This window comes from Podarcis gaigeae (assembly GCF_964106915.1).
Source record: "Podarcis gaigeae genome assembly, chromosome: 11".
Classification (NCBI taxonomy): Eukaryota; Metazoa; Chordata; class Lepidosauria; order Squamata; family Lacertidae; genus Podarcis; species Podarcis gaigeae.
Window position 1 is genome coordinate 3,855,996 of NC_139687.1, and position 19,999 is coordinate 3,875,994.

At 43.5% G+C, this 19,999-nt stretch overlaps 1 protein-coding gene across 1 annotated transcript in view; it reads right to left on the reverse strand.

The window, feature by feature from the left end:
* The window catches only part of PRUNE2 (prune homolog 2 with BCH domain), a 138,206-nt gene that overhangs the window by 98,169 nt on the left and 20,038 nt on the right, over window positions 1-19,999 (reverse strand). The window contains 3 exon segments of the mRNA XM_083701852.1: window positions 1,992-2,155; window positions 3,904-4,106; window positions 5,525-5,629. Coding sequence (XP_083557978.1) covers window positions 1,992-2,155; window positions 3,904-4,106; window positions 5,525-5,629 — 472 coding nt within the window.

A 19,999-nucleotide genomic window follows, 5' to 3' on the forward strand; every position in this document is an offset into this window, starting at 1 on the left:
CACAAAGCAATCAGAAAGGAAAGGAGTAGATTCCAAATAGACTTTTAATTGCCACCAGAATAGCTCCTATGTGAAGAACGTTATCCAGATATGAATGCTGGGGACAGCCAGGAGATGGGTGTCCTGCCCTCTCCACCCTGCGTGGTTCACACATGCCTTTTCGCAGGGTGTTTGACTATCTCGCCATCACAGACTACTGGACTAGATGGACTCTAACTGGATTTTTGGCCCTGCTATTCTGTTTACATCATTTTATGCCAGCTAGGACGCATGCCTAGGCAGCCACATGCATTACTACACAGAGGACAATGCTCCGCTTGAGGTGGTCCTCTGTTTCAAGTTCAGTCTAAAGACAAAGAAGACAAAGAACCAAAATAGGGAGACCAACGACCTTATTGTTGTCCATCAGCAATGAGCTCCTGGACAGCAGCCTGAGGAGGCACACAGGTCACCTAATCACTATGCTAAGATGTACTGTGTTTATATTTAAATTACAGTCAAAGTCACTCAACCTCCAAGGAAGGAGAGTCCACCACCTCTCTTGAGAATCCACTGTTTCACTGCTGAACAGCTCTTACTGTCAGAAAGTTTTCCTGATAAAAACAGACTTTCTTATTCCAAGAGGCTTTTGGGAACTGACTGCCTTAATGAAAGGGCAGGTGCGGTGTTGTTTTCATTGTAATTATCTGTTTGTTTTTAATCGATCACACACACACACACACACAAATACATGGTTATAGTTAAGAGCTGTCAGTGCCAGGGTTTGTGGGTGCCAGACTTCCGTAAACTCCTGGTTCTGAAAGGTGTTAGAATGAATGCTTGGCATGTTAAAATTAGCTGCTGGATTTAGCAAAGTGTTAAAATAAATGTCAAACCAGCTTCCTGGGTTCAGGAGATCACCTGAGACATGGGCCATTAACAGAGAACAAAGACAGGGACAGGGACCATCAGCAAAGCAAAGACTCTGTGCCACTCGGCGAATGGATGGAGCCCTTCCCTGAATTCTGAGATAGTTAGCAGAGATGATGCAGAGAGGAGAGTAGGACTGCAGGTGGGGATGGTGGAAAATAATGCCAGTCTGTTAAATGCAGCAAACTAGAGACAGGGTCAAAGAGCCATGGCTGGTGTCCTTTTGAATCCTAAATTGTGCCTATAGAGGAAGCAAGACCAACCTGGAGTGTAATGCTGGGAACCCCTCCATTGTAGGCTCAGGTTGTATATATGTGCAAATAAACCCTATATTATAAAAACACCACAGTCTCTGCTGTACCTCATTTCCAAAAGGAAACAGATTGTGAGCAAAGCATGTCTGGAACTCACTGGAATCTTGCATGGCTCAAAGATGGGAGTAGCAAGTAATGATATAGTTTTAATTTTATCAATGTTTAATTGTATTTTAATGGTTTTCCCCCCTGTGTTTTCAGCAGTTCCTATTTTAGCTTAAAGTCGCTGTCAGGAAAGAAGCTGGGCTATAAATATTATTATTATTATTATTATTTCTAAATTTGCATTTCATCTATACATAAGTTAACCTCTAAAAAATATGCACATCCAAGTCCTCTTTTGCCCTCATTATGGTGATGCAGTTCCTCCTTTTTGTTTAAATAGTTTAAATAGTCACCCTAAGGACGGCAGAGGACTAAATTAGGTCATATACCTTTGATAATATTCGCTGAGCGCTATGGCATTTATTTCCAAATCCGACATGCCCCAGAAACAAAGCTAGACACAGAAGATATTCTCCTACCCAACTGACATGCAGATATCTGCACTCAACACCCTAGTCATTCCTATTTTTAAATGCACATTTTTATTGTTCCACATAATGTTACTCTTTATCAAACTCTTTGCACCCTGCTTCCTTCATGCAGCTTCCTATGGTCTTTCAAGGGATTGTTAACCAAAGAATGGATCACTGTCTCTCTGCATGACTGGATTCAGAAACACTCCATTAAACCTTTCAGTATTTAATATAAAGAACAATCTCTCACCTCTGAGAAGATGAGCCAGTTGCCGAGTGATTAACTCTGGTGCCTCTTGGAGAATCTCTTTTGCTACCAGAGAGGAAGAGGACGCTGAGGTCTCCAGGTTGCCATCACATCGCTCTTCAGGGTTGATGACTCTGACAACAGCTGATTCCAAATTTTTATCTTCACTATAAAAGCAAAGGTTTCAAAAGTTTTCTTCTTTATGCCATTTCTCTGAACTATATAGCAAAGTCATCTAATTGCAGTTAGTTGATACTATGCAGTTAAGCAACACAATAATGCCATTCCATTTTGGTCATTATTATTTAAGATGTCTTGAAAAGAATGCCAGCACAGAAATCGCCTTTATATGTCTGTCACCCACTCCTCCCAGCAGGATGGGTTCACAGGGTTGTTACACAAGCTGCACTTTGCATTTTGTCAGAAGCTGAAAAAGAGGAAGTTTGATTCACACAGTTTTTCCTTTCATTGCTTCCTGCATTGTGCAAAGAAGTTCTACAGGATATGCACACTGGCATATTTTAAACTGTGAGATGGAGAGGCATTCTTTCTTATGAGTAGCCTCCCTGCCCTCCCTGCTAGTCCCAGAAAACACTTGACTTATGATCTGTGAATATACACAAAAAGTAACCCAAAATTAATTTTGCTTAAGGGCTCTTTGTCTCATCCCCAAAGCTCATCCCTCCAACTTCATCCTCAGTGTATCTTTGGAAGGAGGACAACTGCTATGTGCCAGTTTTCAGTCACGTGCTGCCAGAGAGGAATCAAAGCATCATCCCTCCCCACTGCTCCCCATCTATTTCTGCAGGAGGGTGGAGCTCAGCAAGTTGCCAAATGTGGCTTCCCTTTAAAGATTTACCGTGGGGCAAGTAGGGTAGAAACCAGAACTGAAGAAATGAAGGAAGAAGCTGCCAGTACTGCGTACCTTGAGTACTCCCAGAAAAAAACACTTTTTATTCCTCTTTTAAAAAAGCAACAAGTTTTTGTGTAAAAATAATCCAACTGACATCAATTGGTGGGGGGAGGGGGCTCAATTCTCCCACCCACCCTGAAAGCAAATATCATCTCCAGAGGAAGAGCTGAGGACCATAGAACAGGAAGAAAATTCTGTTGTCATCTGAATAAACTATCAGCTGTGCCCACAGCTGATGCTATTTCCATTTTTTTTAAAGTTTGCACTTTAGCTGCACAACTGCATTTCACATCACACCTCATTTGGCCCTTAGGGTGAAATCCAACATAGCACTAAGTCTCTCCTTCTGTCAGTGCATACCCTTAATCTGTTCTAGGGCTTCCCCCACCTCCCTGGAGCAGATCTGAAGAGGATGTGGGGCTCACATGGGGGGAGGAGAGAGGGAAAAGTCCCTCTGCCAAGTGGAAATCCATATGCTGATGGGACACAGTAGTTGAAAAGCACTCAGCCTTTAATGTGTTCTTGATGATGTCATTCATGAGCCATTTGTCATTATAACAGCTTTGCATGGGTGCATGAAACACAGAGCTCTTCTGAGCAACCGATCCAGAAATTCTGTGTTCTATTCACAGATCAAACAAGGGAAGGGTTCACAGCACCCCTCAAAACTGGGCATTCTTGTACCACTCAGAGCATATCTATGTGTTGCTGGGCAAGAAAGAGATATAAGCAGAGAGAGAGATAAAAAGATAGAACATTCATGCATCTATGACTTGAGTGTGTGATCTCCAACATGTGATCTTTGTAATCACATGAACTGTGTAAATAGGTACAGAAAAGTCAAGGGGTTTTGTTGTCTTAACTGTTTCATTGCGTATTCATCAACAGCTTGCACTCTGATGAGAACAAAGCCAAGTCTCACACTTGGGATTTTCAAGATTTACCAAGGGTAAATCTTTGCCAAGTTCACGTTTGCTAGTAATCAGATATGGAGCATGATACCTTGTTAGTGCACTGCTGTTCACAAGTGTAAGAGACAATTTCCCTTCACTGTTCAGCTGATACAAATTGATTTCATCACAGAAGATATGGAGAGACTCTGGGAGATTCAGTTCCTCCAAAATAAACCTCGTTTCTGTGCAGTAGCAGAATTCTCTTCTTGGTATGTTCAGTACAGGCAAGCACAGAATGTTAGGTGGACTGACCTGTAAGCAGAGAATCCCTGTGAATTAGAAAGCACTCAAAAACTGTGAATAATTTTTCATAATGGACAGGCTTGCGCTTAAAACTTTTCATCACTGCAATTTCATACATTACTTTCTTCTTTCACAAGTGGGGGGGGGAGGTACACATCAGGGTGTACAAGAGACATGAATGGTGAGGGAACTACCAAAGTGACTTGCAACACCTGTGCCGTATTTGCCTTCCTGCCTGAAAACATGTGACACTACACCAGCAGCGAGTGCAAGTTGCCTTGCTGGAAGAGAAGGTCCAGCAACCTGAGGCCCTGAAGTATCTAAACTTCAAGCTACTGTGCAAGATGAGGAAATTCTTGCTCGGTCAGAGTAGACTGTCCTGGAACAGAGATGCAGGCACAGTGCCCCTTGGGAAGAGGAAGATCACCCAAGGAGGACTGTGAAGTGTGGTGATGGCAGGTATCATGGACTTGTTGGATGCAGAGGAGTGTGGGGAGGCACAGCCAGAGAAGCCCCTAGGGAACCTCCGGGGGAAGAAGGCTCCAAGCCAGGGGATTGCTGGTGGTGTGACAATGAGTGGTCAGAAGGAGAAAGAGCAGACTGGGGGGAGGAGGTGCCAGCAGCAGAAGAGGTGGCAGGGTTTAGTGAACAGGAAGAGAATGTGGCAGAGAGACTGCAGCGACTCTGCAGACTCTGAGAGACTCTGACTCTGAGACTGCAGCGGAGGCTGGAGGGGAGGGTGGCCAAGAGGCAGAGTGGAGACAGGCTGCCGAAGAATCCAGGGAGTCTCCCCCTCCTGCTGCGACCAGCTCCTCTCCCCACTGGTCATCCAGAACTTGCAGAGAAATAAAACAGGCAGGCCAGAGAGGGGTTGTGTGCAGAGGCAGCCTGGGACTGTGTGGGAAAGACCCTGGAGAGGAGGAGTCCTAGTAGGCACTTTACTCTGCCTTGGGCAGACCAAGACCATACCTGGAGTACTATGTCCAGTTCTGGACACCACAATTCAAGGATATTAACAAGCTGGAGTGTGTGCAGAAGAGGGCAACCAAGATGATAAAGGGTCTGGAAACCAAGCCTTATGAGGGTTGAGGGATTGTGATGATAATAGTGCAAGGCAGATGATGGGGAGAGGGCAGTCAGTCTATGGGCAGTTAAGGACAATGCATACAAGTGTAGACAGAGGTAAACATCCTTGACTCAGGGAAAATTACACAACTGAGATGGCTTTTGGATGGCTGTGATGAATCTATAAGGGGGAAAATGCAGGCAATAAAGCAGTGACCCAGCATTAGTTCCCCAATCATAAAATCAGAATATTTTATTATTGATCTCATCCAGTTTTATAGTTAGGTGAAAAAGATCAACATGTTACGATGGGCTTATAATTACTTTAAAATATAGTGTAATATCAGTAGAAAATACTTTACCTTTTCAAGATAGTAGGCATATGTTAAAGCTGAAATAAGTGAATCCAAATCACAGGTTTTATTTCCAAGTACTACATGTACTTTATCCAAATGTTTATTTCGACTCTGGAACAGAAGACAGTTTTTAAATAGTAGGGGGAAAGGGAATAGAGACATAAGATATCTTTCAAAATAACTAAATATTTTGCAAAGTTGATCTGATCCCAGACTTCTCATTCTTAATTGTCAAAGCTTTTTTCTTCACTTATTCATTTAAATTATTTTGAACACAAAATAATTGTAAGTTTGGGTGAGTGAGGACAGGAGTATTTCTGACCTTGCATAACCCAGGATACTTCACTACCCCACAGAGTTCCTTCCCACAGATATGCATACATGTATACACAAATACTTTTGCACCTCACAACAAAACTACTGGTGTGTGCAGTAAACCCACAACTTTCTGTGCTCATATCCAATACTTGTTTTAAATAACCTGAGCCCACAATGGAAGCCCAGATGGACAAACCAAAATGAAAAATAGCGGGACAGCACAGACATGCCTTTAAGCAAAATAAAAAATAAAAAAGATTCAGAAGAAAGCATTAAGTAGAATGATTAATGATGCAAAACATATCAGGAGATGTTGAAGGAACTGACTGTGATCAGCCTAGAGAAAAGAAACCTAAAGTGTCCCTGCATATTTTTAAAAGCTTTAAAGGAGATGAAGGCCAGGCCTCTGCCCATTGCACCTCACACCACAGTTTCAGGTGTGCCTTCTGCTATCCTTAAGACTTCAGAATCAGATACCTGTATGGACTATGGATTTCTAAAATTAGTGAAATCATGTGAAAATCAAGATGTTCAAATGAATAAGAAATCTTTGACATTTGGGCAGCTGCCAAATATAATAACATAATATTTAGAGAAAACTAGTAACAAATCATGGTTGAATGTGTATTAGTGGTAAAAAAAAGTGAAAAAGAACAAGTTTGAAATACAGGTAAGACGTCATGGAGAATACTCCTATTATTTGTATTCATCATTAGACTTAGTGAACCAGAAATAAATGCTAAAGGAGTTATGGGGAAACTCCCATAGTTTAATCATTATTCCCAATATGGCCAAGTGAATTCAATCATGGAAGGAAGAGAATCGAGCACCTGCACAGCTGAGGAAGTGCCTTTTCTTCTATCATTATCGCCTCCACAGGAAGCTTACTGAAAATCAATTCAGCATGGCAGGACTCCATGGAAGGTTGCAGCACGGATCTATCCACTGCTTTCCAGTGGGTGGTTACATTGGTTTGCTGCAGCAAAGCCAGCCAAGGAACCAATGAAACTGTCTTGTATTGTGTCACCCATTTGGCTCATACCTGTCTACACTGACTGGCACCTGCTGTCCAGGATTTCAGACAGGCACATTCTGAGGCCTACCCAGGGGGGCGGGCAGAGACTGAGCCTGGGACTTTCTCCATGCAGAGCAGGTGCTCTGAGCTACAACCTTTCCCAAAGATAGAGGGTGAAGCATCTAGCAGCTGATGTTTTAGGACTATGAGGTTCTGCCTTATAATAATGTAATGGATCATTGGTCTTTCTGGCTCAGTAAGGTTCACACTGACTGGAAACAGCTCTACTTGTAGATGCTGAGCATTGAACCTGCGACTTTCTGCACACAGAGCAGAGACTCTACCAGCTAGGGTGGCCCTCAAGGTACCTTAGTCATTAAGGGCCCACAAGACTCACTGTTGTTTCTGTTCAGCATTAGGACTCTTCACACGACCAACTGCCTAATAATCAGGTTTACCTGATTAGCCAAGTCACCTAAAAGAAGCTTTGAAAAATCGTAACTACTGTGTGGCCAGAATAAATTACTTTCAGCAGCTGTTACCATGATTGTTACCTCTTAGCAAAAACAATGCATAAATCATGCTCCTGGAGTACTTGTTTGGAAACGCCCCTGTTGCTTCCTTTAGTAATATGACCCTTCACTTTTTATATTTCTAATTAATTCCACCAATTTCTGCTAAAAGCGTTGCAGTTTACACTATTTCAGATGTATATGTTTTATTTCTCTGATGCAGCAGACATTCTGAAAAATAGTTCTTCTCCCTTGTATGTCAACTGAACTATCATGGTTCTGTTGGTGAAAACATATTTTGCTCTTGCTCTCCAGTATAATCAGAACTATTTCCTTCTTTGAGATAATAATGGTTGTAATTCAGCTTTCTTTCGTCTTCCCACACATGTATATATTTAGCCTGCAGACATTCAATTAGCTATTAGAAGATATTGCAAGGTCAAACTTGAAATTTTCTCTTCAAGTTCAGAGAAAACTTCCTAAGGAGCTGATTCTGCCTGGAGGAATCCATCTTCAGCCACAAATTCCCTGATCAATAAACACACACAAACTCCCAAGTTAGTGAGGACTAGGAATGAGATACAACCTTGGCAGCTGATCTGGATTTATGGCTCATAATAAAACTTGCATTTCTCCATGAACAGGTATTTTCAGATAACGACTAAAGGACTTGTACATTGTTTTGCAAGGTATTAGCCAGGATGATGTACGCTAACAATTCAATAGTAATTGATTTGTAATTATACACTGTCACACACAGCAGACTAAACACTGGCAAGTTCCACTAAAATATCAGAATTAATACTGATTTCATAACCAAATGAAGATGTAAGATCAGCTTGTGTGTCTTTTTAAAAGGCTTCTGCCATACGTATTTCTTTCTACAAACCAAGGAGACATTCAGCCTACCACAGCAAACACCAGTAGCAATGCTATCAGCCTACAATGTGTTTTTTTTAAATTCCTCATTAATAAAGCCACCTTTCATATCCAATACATGCTTAACTTAAAAAGGATATTAAAACCAGAAACACATTAAATCCTATTCTCTAAAAGTCTTCTTCAGACTGATACTTTGGCATGCATGTCTCCATAGACAATAACCTCCATAAAGTGGGTGCCACAACTGAAAAGGCCCTACTATATTTAATGTATTTTAATCTTTGTTGAAAGCCGCACGGAGTGGCTGGGGAAACCCAGCCAGATGGGCGGGGTATAAATTGTTGTTGTTGTTGTTGCATCCCAGGACAGATTTAACTTTATAAATGGAAGAATCTCTCAACAGGGCTCCCCTGTAGTTCTGACAAGATGAGAAGACTGATATTTTTGCTTGTTGAGGCAAGACTATCCCTTGCTCAAACATGGCGAAATCTAGACCTATGGTTAAAAATGTATGAAAGTTGGCTCTAGCTTCCATAAAACCCTGATAGAATAACATAGGCACGGGGGGGGGCTGGGTGCTCCAATCTGCACAACATTCCCCATGAAGGAACTGGGCACCCACAATTCTTTGTGCAGGGGTGTGTGTGCCTGATGGGTACCCACAGTCCCAGGGCCAGGCCTGCAGGCCTGTAGCATAACATAGAATGATCCAGTAGAAAAACTAAATAGAGGAACAAATAATATAAAGACATGAATACTCACCCAGTAGCTGGCAATATTGTATGAAGGGAGATTTGTTTATGTTATCACTTATGCTCATGTTTAGTTTGCTTAGGGGTGTGTGGGTTTGTTGTTATGAAAAACAATAAAATTATTTATACACACACACACACACACACACGTTGAAAAGATTTATATGGAAAAATATACCTTTTAAAATATGCTTGGCCAGAGCTAGTCCCAAAGCTAACTTATCTATTTCAAACTCTCCCAGTTTGGATCCCCCCCCCCCCATCCAACTCTGCGAGTGGCAGAAAAAACAACATTCATTTATCTTCTCACATAAAAAGCCACGAGCTAGTCCCAAATTTTGGCACCTTCCCTCCTCAGAAGGAGGATGGGGAATTCCAAACATAGAACTATACTACATCGCCAAGCAAGTGTGCCACATAATCCCATACATCCTGGAAGACGAAGTGAAACAATGGGTGCACATGGAGATAGATAAAGCTGGAAATACCTCCATGACAGCGTACCCATTTCCCCAAAAGAAACCAAGAAAAATCCCCACAACACTAAATAGGTTAAAGCATGGAAGGAAAAAGTAGGGAAGTTGGCCCCACCCATATCTCCACTACGGGACGTGGGTGGCGCTGTGGTCTAAACCACAGAGCCTAGGACTTGCCAATCAGAAGGTCGGCAGTTCGAATCCCCATGACGGGGTGAGCTCCCATTGCTCGGTCCCTGCTCCTGCCCATCTAGCAGTTCAAAAGAACGTCAAAGTCCAAGTAGATAAATAGGTACCGCTCCAGCGGGAAGGTAAACAGCATTTCCATGCACTGCTCTGGTTCGCCAGAAGCGGCTTAGTCATGCTGGCCACATGACCCGGAAACTGTACGCCGGCTCCATCGGCCAGTAAAGTGAGATGAACGCCACAACCCCAGAGTCATCCGTGACTAGACTTAACAGTCAGGGGTCCCTTTACCTTTACATCTCCACTAATTCCCCTGACCCATCATCCACAATTTCACCAAGCATCCCAAAGCATCCAAATAAAATCATGGCAAACCAAAGGCCAATATTGCTTAACCAACTTATACAAAAATGGCAAGCCCATAACAATACAGGAAATACAAGATAAACTAGGGGACACTCCAATACCCTAGCTAACCCGCCACCAATAACAAGCCTTCCTAAACAACCCAGCAACAAAAACAGCAGCCAGCAGGCCACTGACTAGCTGTGAGAAACTCCTAACAACAGAGGGACACAATATATAAAATACTACTCCAAGACGCTACAGACCCCCTTACCACCATTAAAAACCAATGGAAGCAGAACACAGGACATGAATTAAACCATACACAATTCAAATCCATCTCAGCCAAAAGAAGAGAACTCACCCTAAAACCTATATATAGATGGTACCTAACAGCACAAAAGCTAGCAGAGATACACCCAAGAACTTAATCTAAATGCTGGCGGGGCTGCACTGCAATAGGCACATACCTCCACATGTGGTGGTAATGCCCCAAAGTCCAATCCTTCTGGATATCAGTGCTGCAGGAAATTTCCAAAATAACAAAACAGGTAATAGAAGCAACTCCTGAGCTCACCCTATTAAATATCTTCAAGGACAACAACGCACATGGATACTACAAGAAACTTATGTCACTTACTTTCAGCAGCTAGAAATATCATAACTAGACACTGGACGGACCTATCAGGACTGAACATAGACAACTGGTACCAAAACATGTGGGAAACAGCCCTACTAGAAAAGTTAACCAACCACCTCAAACTAGCACAGGCACATGCTACGGAGGATGCCTTCACCCCAGTGTGGTTCCCCTTATTACATATGCAACGCAACAGGACAATGATCTATCCCCTCCAACAGCATACACATCAATAAGGCTGGCCGGACCCGAAAACCTAGCCAGCCTCCCTCACACAAATAAGCCAAAAGTTGGATAGTATGCCAGGAGGCTACTGCTATAGGTCCATTCTGCCGGACAAGCCATTCCTGATTCTGTGAAAGGCTCTGACCCTTTTGGCATTCTGATTCTTTTACTGTGCTGTCTGTGGCATACAGAGAAATATCACCGCCAATACACCCTTCTCTATCCTTCCTATAGCGTTTGTTTCCAAGTAGCCATATTCTACCACTCCTTTCTATGCCATGCATACTATATCTGTGTTTTACTTTAAAACCAAGCATGTCAACTCCCTCCTCTTGGTTCAGAAACTTCAAACATTAGCATATAAACAATATACATCGTGAGCCTCTCCAAATATCTATGGCACATGCATTTTCACAGCCAATGGCTGGGGATGATGGGAGGTGTAGTTCAACAACATCTGGAGACACAGAAGTTATCCATCCCTGGACTAGTAGCTGGTCAAGAAAAAGTATAAAATCAAGTAAAGATGGGGCTAAATCTGAACCCACATGTAGTGGGCCAATGAACTTTCATTGGGACTTCTCCAGTGCTATCTGTACTTTATTAATAATTCCATAGGTCAACATGTAGGATTCAAGAGGTCCACAAATGGGACCATTCCCCCAAATGGAAATGCTAATTCTGGAGGTTTGTTGCTAATTCTTCCACTCTTTCCCACTATTCTCTCCATGCTGTTATGCGGTTGGTACTGATGTGGAAGCCTGTGGCAATGGCACTGCACATTTCCCAAGTCGTTTACAGGGCTCTGATACAGTTGCCACCAACGCTGGGCATGCGTCCCAAATGTTTCTGAGCAGGTGAAATATGTTTCAGCAAAGCTGAAATATGTCAAAGCTCTTAGGAATCCGACTGCTCCACTTTTCTTTTCGATACTGGAAAAAGGACTGGGGTGCATTTTGTCGAAAGTGTTTGGCATGCTGCAGGATGCTGTCATTTTCTAAAGTGCACCGCAGTCTCCTCCAAGTGCATAATCACAGTGAAAAGCTAAGTGATCTGTGCCACCAATGTATTAAAATATATGATAACAAATGCAGTCAGCACTTTCCATACCATATGCTTGTAAATGGTAGTCTACAGGGAACCAATTAAAACTATGGAAAACTTGGAACATAGACATATGGACCAAGACAGAGCAACTTATCTTGTCACTGCGCTGCTTGCTCAGTACATTGATACGTGAACTGATAATACTATATTATGGGACAATTAATTGCCAGTTTAATTAAACCTCATTTAAAATCAATCTACAGCTGCAATCTAGAACAATGGTTCTCAGCTCACGGTTCTGTGGGCTGAAGCTGGCATGTGACCAACCAGGCTGCTTCGACTGGCTTAGAGTAGCCTCTTTTAGCTAAAGCACCATGTATCCTTCCTCTCATGCTACGCTTTGGTTTTCCAGCAGCAGACTTAGAATTGAATAAGATGGGGAATGTTTCTAAACATTAGACACCCAAAGGAACTTGACACGATATATTTTGAAAGTTGTTTGTTCTTTATGTATTTGGACACCATTTAAGATCAGCAATTCTGAGATCAAGGAACAGGTTTTCATCTATCTTTGTATACAACTGAATGCTATTTTGCATCAGGAGGGTGGCCGAAATCTTTCAACACTACACTGAATTTAACCACTGGCTTCAGAATTTCACTAATTTCTTTGGTTTCTTAGAATTCCTGAGCAATGTTGTGTATGAGACTGCTAGGTTAAAATGTAAGGGATATGTCATTGTCTTGAATAAGGTCAATCAATTAGCTCTCACTCTCACCCTCTTTTACATCTGAATCAGCACCAGTGCTTAAGAGGCAGGAAAGGGCTAGATTCGGGCTAATACACTGTAGCTGAATCTTGATAGAATGAGGTGCTGTAGGTGGGTGGTTTTCAAGTCCAGAATTAGGGAGATGTCCTGTCCATGAGGTTGCATCCAATTGGCATGCAGCAGTCACTGGAAGTATACAGTAAGTGGTAAACAGTATCTCTGCCCACCCACAGTAGGTTTGTCAGCTGTGACGATCCCTGGACCAGGATAGCCTTGACTCAGTTACTCACACTCTAATAAACTTTTGCTTAGTTTATTGCAATGCACTCTGCAAGGGGCAGCCCTTGAAAATGGTCCAGAAACTTCAGCTGGTACAAAATGTCCAGTTGTTCAGCTGGATAGCACTGAACTGAGGGAACATTTCCTCCTCTGCAGAGAAAGTAGTCTCTATTCAAAGCACTGGGAGAAGCACTTTAAATATACAGTAAATTGCTTCCTTGAGAAGGAAAGAAAAAATGATCCTTTTAAAACCAGAGCAGTTTTTTTAATTATTCCACAGTAATTTGCAAAGTCCCTTGTGCAGAGATTCTGAAGCACCCATGTCAGGCATTGGGAAGTGCTGTGCAAGGGGCTTTGCAAGCCCTGGGCTTGAACTTTAGAAGCACCGAGCACAGGGCTCTGCACTTGGTGCAGAACTTCCCAAATACCCGGCAATCAGCTTGTTGTTATTGTTGTCTACACTGTCTGGCAGCACCTCACCAAGATTCCAGAGAGGCGTTTCTCCCAGAGAGGCCAGGGATTGAACCGGCCTGCAAACCAGATGCTCAAGACAGAGGAGCTACAGCACTTCTCAGTCCGAATTTAGTAAATTTTTATAGCGCCCTTCCTGCATTGCAGGGGGTTGGACTAGATAATCCCCAGAGTCCTCTCCAACTCTACACTTCTCATTCCATAAGAAAGTGGCACTCTCACATGGAGGCATCATCATCATCCATGACATATGGTCATCCGACCTCTACTTAAAAACCTCTAGGGAAGGAAAGTCCACAACTTCTCATAGGAGTCTATTCCACTGTTGAACAGCTCTTACTGTCAGAAAGTTCTTCCTGATTTTTAGTTGAAATCTCCTTTCTTGTAACTTGAATCCATTGGTTCGGGTCCTACCCTCCAGAGCAGGAAAAAAACAAGCTTGCTCCACCTTCCATGTGACAGCCTAATAAATAATAATAATAATAATAATAATAATAATAATAATAATAGCAATAATAATAATTTATTATTTATACCCCGTCCATTTGGCTGGGTTTCCCCAGCCACTCTGGGCAGCTTCCAACAAAATATTAAAAATACAATAAAACATCAAACATTAAAAACTTCCCTAAACAGGACTGCCTTCAGATGACTTCTAAAAGTCAGATAGTTGATTGTTTCCTTGACATCTGATGAGAGTGCGTCCCACAGGACAGGCACCACCACCAAGAAGGCCATCTGCCTGGCTCCCTGCAATTTCGCTTCTCACAGTGAGGGAACCGCCAGAAGGCGGTTTTAGATATTTGAAAAGGACGTCTGTAAACTCTGTTGGGGGATGCCGCTGACCCAGCTTCTGAGCTCTGTCCACTCCTGCTCCAGACAGATTATGCGATGTTTTGATTTTAAAATAAGTTTATGCTGCTCCAGGGGACTTCTGACAACTCTGTGGTGGGGTGGGTTGTGCCCCTTGTGTGTCCATGGCACACATTTCAAGGACACTTTTCTATATTCCTGCTATCTCCTTTCCATTCCCTCCAGAATCAGGTGCTGGACCTTTCTCACTAGATAAAGTAAAAGGTAAAGGAGCCCTAGATGGTTAAGTCCAGTCAAAGGTGCAGCACACATCTCGTTTTTCAGGCCAAGGGAGCTGGCGTTTGTCCACAGACAGCTTTCCAGATCATGTGGCCAGGAGTATTAAACCGCTTCTGGTGCATGAGGGATTGTGATGCCATTTACCTTCCCACTGCAGTGATACCTATTTATCTACTTGCACAGGTGTGCTTTCAAACTGCTAGGTTGGCAGGAGCTGGGACAGAGCAACTGTCCATCTGCTCACCCCGTCATGCAGATTTGAACTGCCAGCGTTCCGATCAGGAAGCCCAAGAGGCTGAGTGATTTAGACCACAGCGCCACCCATGTCACTAGCCAAGGTCAACTGAAGTTCCTTCTGCTTTTAGGAAACTAGAAACCATAGTGCGGAATGCTAGCAGTGACTAAGTAACTAATGCATTCATTTAACCTACCTGCTACACTCTAGTGGAAAGTAGTGAAGTGCTCTTAAGACACGTTACAAACTTGCTCTCTGGGTTTTTGTGTGATGTGCAAAATGGAAACTGCTTCAGTATACCTGAAGGAGCATCTCCATCCACATTGTTCAGCCCAGACACTGAGGTCCTCCTCCAGTTGCCTTCTGGCGGTTCCCTCACTGTGAGAAGTAAAGTTACAGGGAACCAGGCAGGGGGCCTTCTCAGCAGTGGCACCCTCCCTGTGGAACACCCTCCCATCAGATGGCAAGGAAATAAACAACTAAATTTTAGGAGATATCTGAAAGCAGCCCTGTTTCTAACGTTTGACATTTTACTGTGTTTTTATATGTGCTGTAAGCTGCCCAGAGTGGCTGGGGAAACCCAGCCAGATGGGCAGGATATTATTGATAATAATAATAAGTTTATTATTATTTAAACAATAAAGCTGTAGGTAGATAGATGGATGGATGGGTGAAAGGAGGATAATTCAATAGGTAATGTTTTACCAAATCTCTAACTCTCCATGACATCTTCAGTCACCAGCATCTCAAGGTGGGGCTAGGAAACAACCCTGACTGAAATCCCGGAGAGCCACTGTCAGTCAGCATAGACTATGCTGAGCGAGAGGGACCAATGGTCTGACTCCTTATAACACAACTTCCTGTGTTCCTAAGTATTATTCTAGTCCAGAGGTTTTCAGCCTTCTTGAGCCCATGGCTTCCTTGACCAACTACATTCTTTCTGGGGTGGGGAAATGCCCTTTGAGCCTCAGAAGCCCAGTTATGTCACCCCTTGCCTGCAGAGCCAGCAGCCCCTCATCCCTTTTCCTTGTGGAGTGTTCCCTCTTCTCCCCTTGTGAGCCAACCCCCCCCCCCACTCTACATTGAGGAGCCTCCAGCCTTAGTAGACCAATGGAAACTGGCCAAAGGTGAATGTGAGGCCAGCACCTTACTCACCTTGGGAGGCTGCAGTGGAGGCAGCAGGCGCCGCTGGGTCTGCAGGGCGGAAAGGCTCCCTTTTGGCACCGGGCACTCAGCTCCCACACAGGCATTGCACACAGCAGGCACAAGAAAGGCCAGCGTGGCGCCTGCCTGCCTACCTGCCTGGCCTCCCACTAGGCCAGTGATGGCCAAACCTGGCTTCCAACTGTTTTGGGACTACAATTCCCATCATCCCTGACCACTAGTCCTGTTAGCTAGGGATGATGGGAGTTGTAGTCCCAAAACAGCTGGAGGGCCAAGTTTGGCCATCACTGCAATAGGTCCATCCATTCCCACAGCAAGGGCTGGTTTACTGGCTGGCTGGCTGGGCTCCCTCACCCACTTGCTTGCTTACTCTGAGGCTGCCTTAGCTCCTGACAACGAGCACCCCCGGCCAGTCCCAGAGGCACCATTCACCTGCGGAGCTTGTATCCAGGGCCGCTGCAACAAATAGCTGTGCAAGCCTTTGGGAGGCAGAGACATGAGAGAGGGCATCAGAGGAGGGGGGGAGGAAAGAAAGAGGGACAGAGTCCTGTGTTGCCCACGACACCCCTGACCATCATTCAAGGCACCCCAGGGTGCAACAGCACAGTGTTTGAAAACCATTGTTCTAGTCCAGGGGTAGGCAATCTAAGGCCCGTGGGCCAGATGCGGCTCAGTCGCCTTCTAAATCCGCCCCTAGGACGCTCCAGGAATCAGTGTTTTTACATGAGTAGTATGTATGCTTTTATTTAAAATGCATCTCTGGGTTATTTGTGGGGCACAGGAATTCATTCATTTCCCCCCGCCCAAAAAAAAAATAGTCCGGCTCACCACATGGTCTGAGGGACAGTGGACCAACCCACGGCTGAAACAGGTTGCTGGCCCCTGTTCTTGTCTATTAACTGAAGTTGTCCAGTGGCCTTTTACAGTTGAAGCAATATTGAGGAGGGAAGCGAAGGTACTTTATACAGAATTTTCAGGAAAATTTAACTTCCAAAAAGGCCTTCTTACATTTAAGAAGCCAAGCTAAATGAGGAAATGTTTGTGATGTCCATTATCCAAATAGAAGCAGCAAAAGCAGTACCTCTCATATATTGAGTGGATGATATATGCATACTAATTCCAGTAAATGCAGAGTCTTCTAAACAACAGAATTGATCTAGAGATAAAAGACTGGATAACTCTAATGCTGTTAAGAAAAACTTTCAGATGTGCACAACACTAATGAGCTATACCACTTAAAATGCCAGGAGAACGTTATGAGCAAACATGGCCACTAAGAGCCAGAATGAATGAAAATGAATTATTTTGTGAGAAAAGGTACTCTTTTCTCCCTTCAGGCCAAAGACCTACCAAACACGGTAAGCAGGTGTGGGAGGGTAAGAATGATCACTAATGCTACCTTAACTGAAACTTACACCTCAGCTCTCCACCATCTTGTTGGGAAATAACTGAGAAATACCAGATAATCCTGAAGTCCCATCTGTTGGGGAAACTGTAAAAGAAAAATGACTGGCTGCTTGAATTAAAAAACAAGAGGCTTGACTTTAGCCAAAATAACCCCCAGCAGAATTTAAAACAGCAGGTCCTACAGCAGGAACAAAATAGGTAAGGGATTCTTGGTTACAAAATACAGAGGTTAGGCTCAGCCATGTGGTCTGAGTTTGGAGCCCCAGCCTCAGATATCTGTTCAGTTACATGGTTCAGAGAGAGAGAGGGGGGGGGAAACAACACTTACTTCCTCCCCAAAGGTGCGAGAGTGTGACCGTTGAGCCTTCTCTAAAAATTTACAGCTCTGTGGTCCTTAACAATCATTCATTGTTAGGGTTGACTGCAAAATCTCCCACAAATCTGAAGGCCTTTCAGATGTTTTTGGACTATAACTCCTCCCATTCTGGTTCATCATTCCTGCCCATTGTCCATGCTAGCTGGGGCTGATGGGTTAAAGCACACAATGGAAGGTTCTCCACCCCTGCATTTAAACAAGAGATAGCCACTGTGTTTTCTCTCCAGCAACTGCAAATCTAGCATCTCAGTCTTGTATGTTTGTCGAACGAGAAGACATCCTGGGCATAAAGCACTTAGAAATACCCCATGAATCTCACAAAACAAGCGTGACAATGTGATGTCTTTCAAAAGCACTCTGCCAGTCAGCCAGCTTATGAGGTATCTGAGACTATCATGTCTAAATTGTTTGTTCTGAAAGTTAGAGTCTTTTCTGTTTCAAGATAAATGATCTTTCAGTTGCAAGTGTAAAGTAAAGGTGACATCCAGTCACTTGTAACATTAATTACAGATGTGTATTCATTGTGAACCTCAAGGGCACATCTCTAAGATGCTACTTCCTGTAAAAAGTGACAGTCAGGTGACCTTAAATGCATTATCAAGTGCCTCTGATTCACTTGCCAATGACATCCTCTTTAATCTCAAAGTCTGGAAATTCACATAAGAATTTGTCAGAAAACAATTGCTTGGGACAACCCTAGTCCCTCTGTTGCAGAGTATTTTTTCCTAGTACCGGTATATTTTTTCCTCTTAATATTCCAGAGTACAGCCTGGGTATATTAACACTATGTAAACTGGCACAAGAAACGGCATTACTGCTTAGGGTGTACACTTTTCCATTGTTCATTTGGTAATAGTTTCAATCATTCCAGGGGAAATAATGGTAAATAACTACATGTTCACATAGAAAAAAAGTGACCCAAGAGGAGACAAGGCAGAAGTTTACAATATTATTAATGACATGGAGGAAGGAGACAGAAAGATTTGTCTGACAATAGTAGAAAAAAGGAGCTACTAGCTTATCAGTAGATTCAAGAGAGACAAAAGGAAGTACTATATATTGTCACTAACTAATCATTTCCTTCTGGAATTCACTCCCCCCAAATACGAAGCTGGACCACAGTTTAGGAAGCTTTAAAGTGGGATTAGACTCCTTTCCAGAGCTTGGGAGGAGCCTCACTTAGCTTCACAAATACCAAAAGTCATCACTGAACAAAAATAAAGAGTGCAGGTAGTTTTGCTGATCTTTTCACCTTGTTAGAAATAGCTGAGTAGAGTCAGCCAATACATAGTTCTCAACATGGAAGCAAAACAGAGAGTAAAATAACACATTTAATTTCCACTGAACTTCTAACCAAAAGAGTAAAAAGAATCGCTGGATTCAGAAAATCTAAGCAACTACCAGCCAGTTGCTAATCTCCCCTTCTTGGGCAAGGCATCCCTGAGGAAACTGGTTTTCTAGATCCATTTCAGTTAGGGTGTAGGCCCTGTTTTGGCGCAGAAGCTGCTTTGGTTGCCCCGTATGATGACATCTGTCGGGAGAGAGACAGGGAAATGTTTCCCTGTTGATTCTCCTTGACCTCTTGGCTGCTTTCAGGAGTGGATGTCCAGGTTAGGGGTGGGTGGCACCACCTTGCAGTGCTTCCAGTTCTACCTGGATGGACCTTTCCAGAGGGAGATGCTTGGGGGATGTTCTTTGCCCCATGGAGCCTTGGGTGTGGGTTTTATCCCCTATGCTGTCTAACATCTGCAAGAAACTGCTGAGTGGGGTTATCTGGAGGTTTGGAGCATGTTGTCAGCAATATGCTAATGATACACAGCTCGACTTCTCCTTTACATCTGCAGGCATGGCAGTGGATATGCTGAACCACTGTCTTGCCCCAGTAATGGACTAGATAAGAGCCAACAAACTGAAGCTCAATCCAGATAAGACTGAGGCACTATTAGTGGGTGGTTCCCTAGACCAGATGGCAGGGAGGTTGCCTGCTCTTGATGGGGTTACACTTCCTCTGAAGAAATGGGTATCTAGCTTGGGGTTACTCCTGGATCCTTTGCTATCACTTGATTCTCAGGTGGCCTCAGTGGCCTGGAGTGCCTTCCGTCAGCTTCGGTTGGTGGCCCATTTATGCCCCTATCTGGACAGGGATAGCCTATCTACAGTTGTCTATGCTCTGGTAACCTCAAGGTTAGATTTGTGCAATGTGTTATATGTAGTGATGTCTCTAAAGATGGTTTGGAAATTTCAGCTGGTGCAGAATTTGGCAGCTGGGTTGCTCACTAAGCAAGAAAG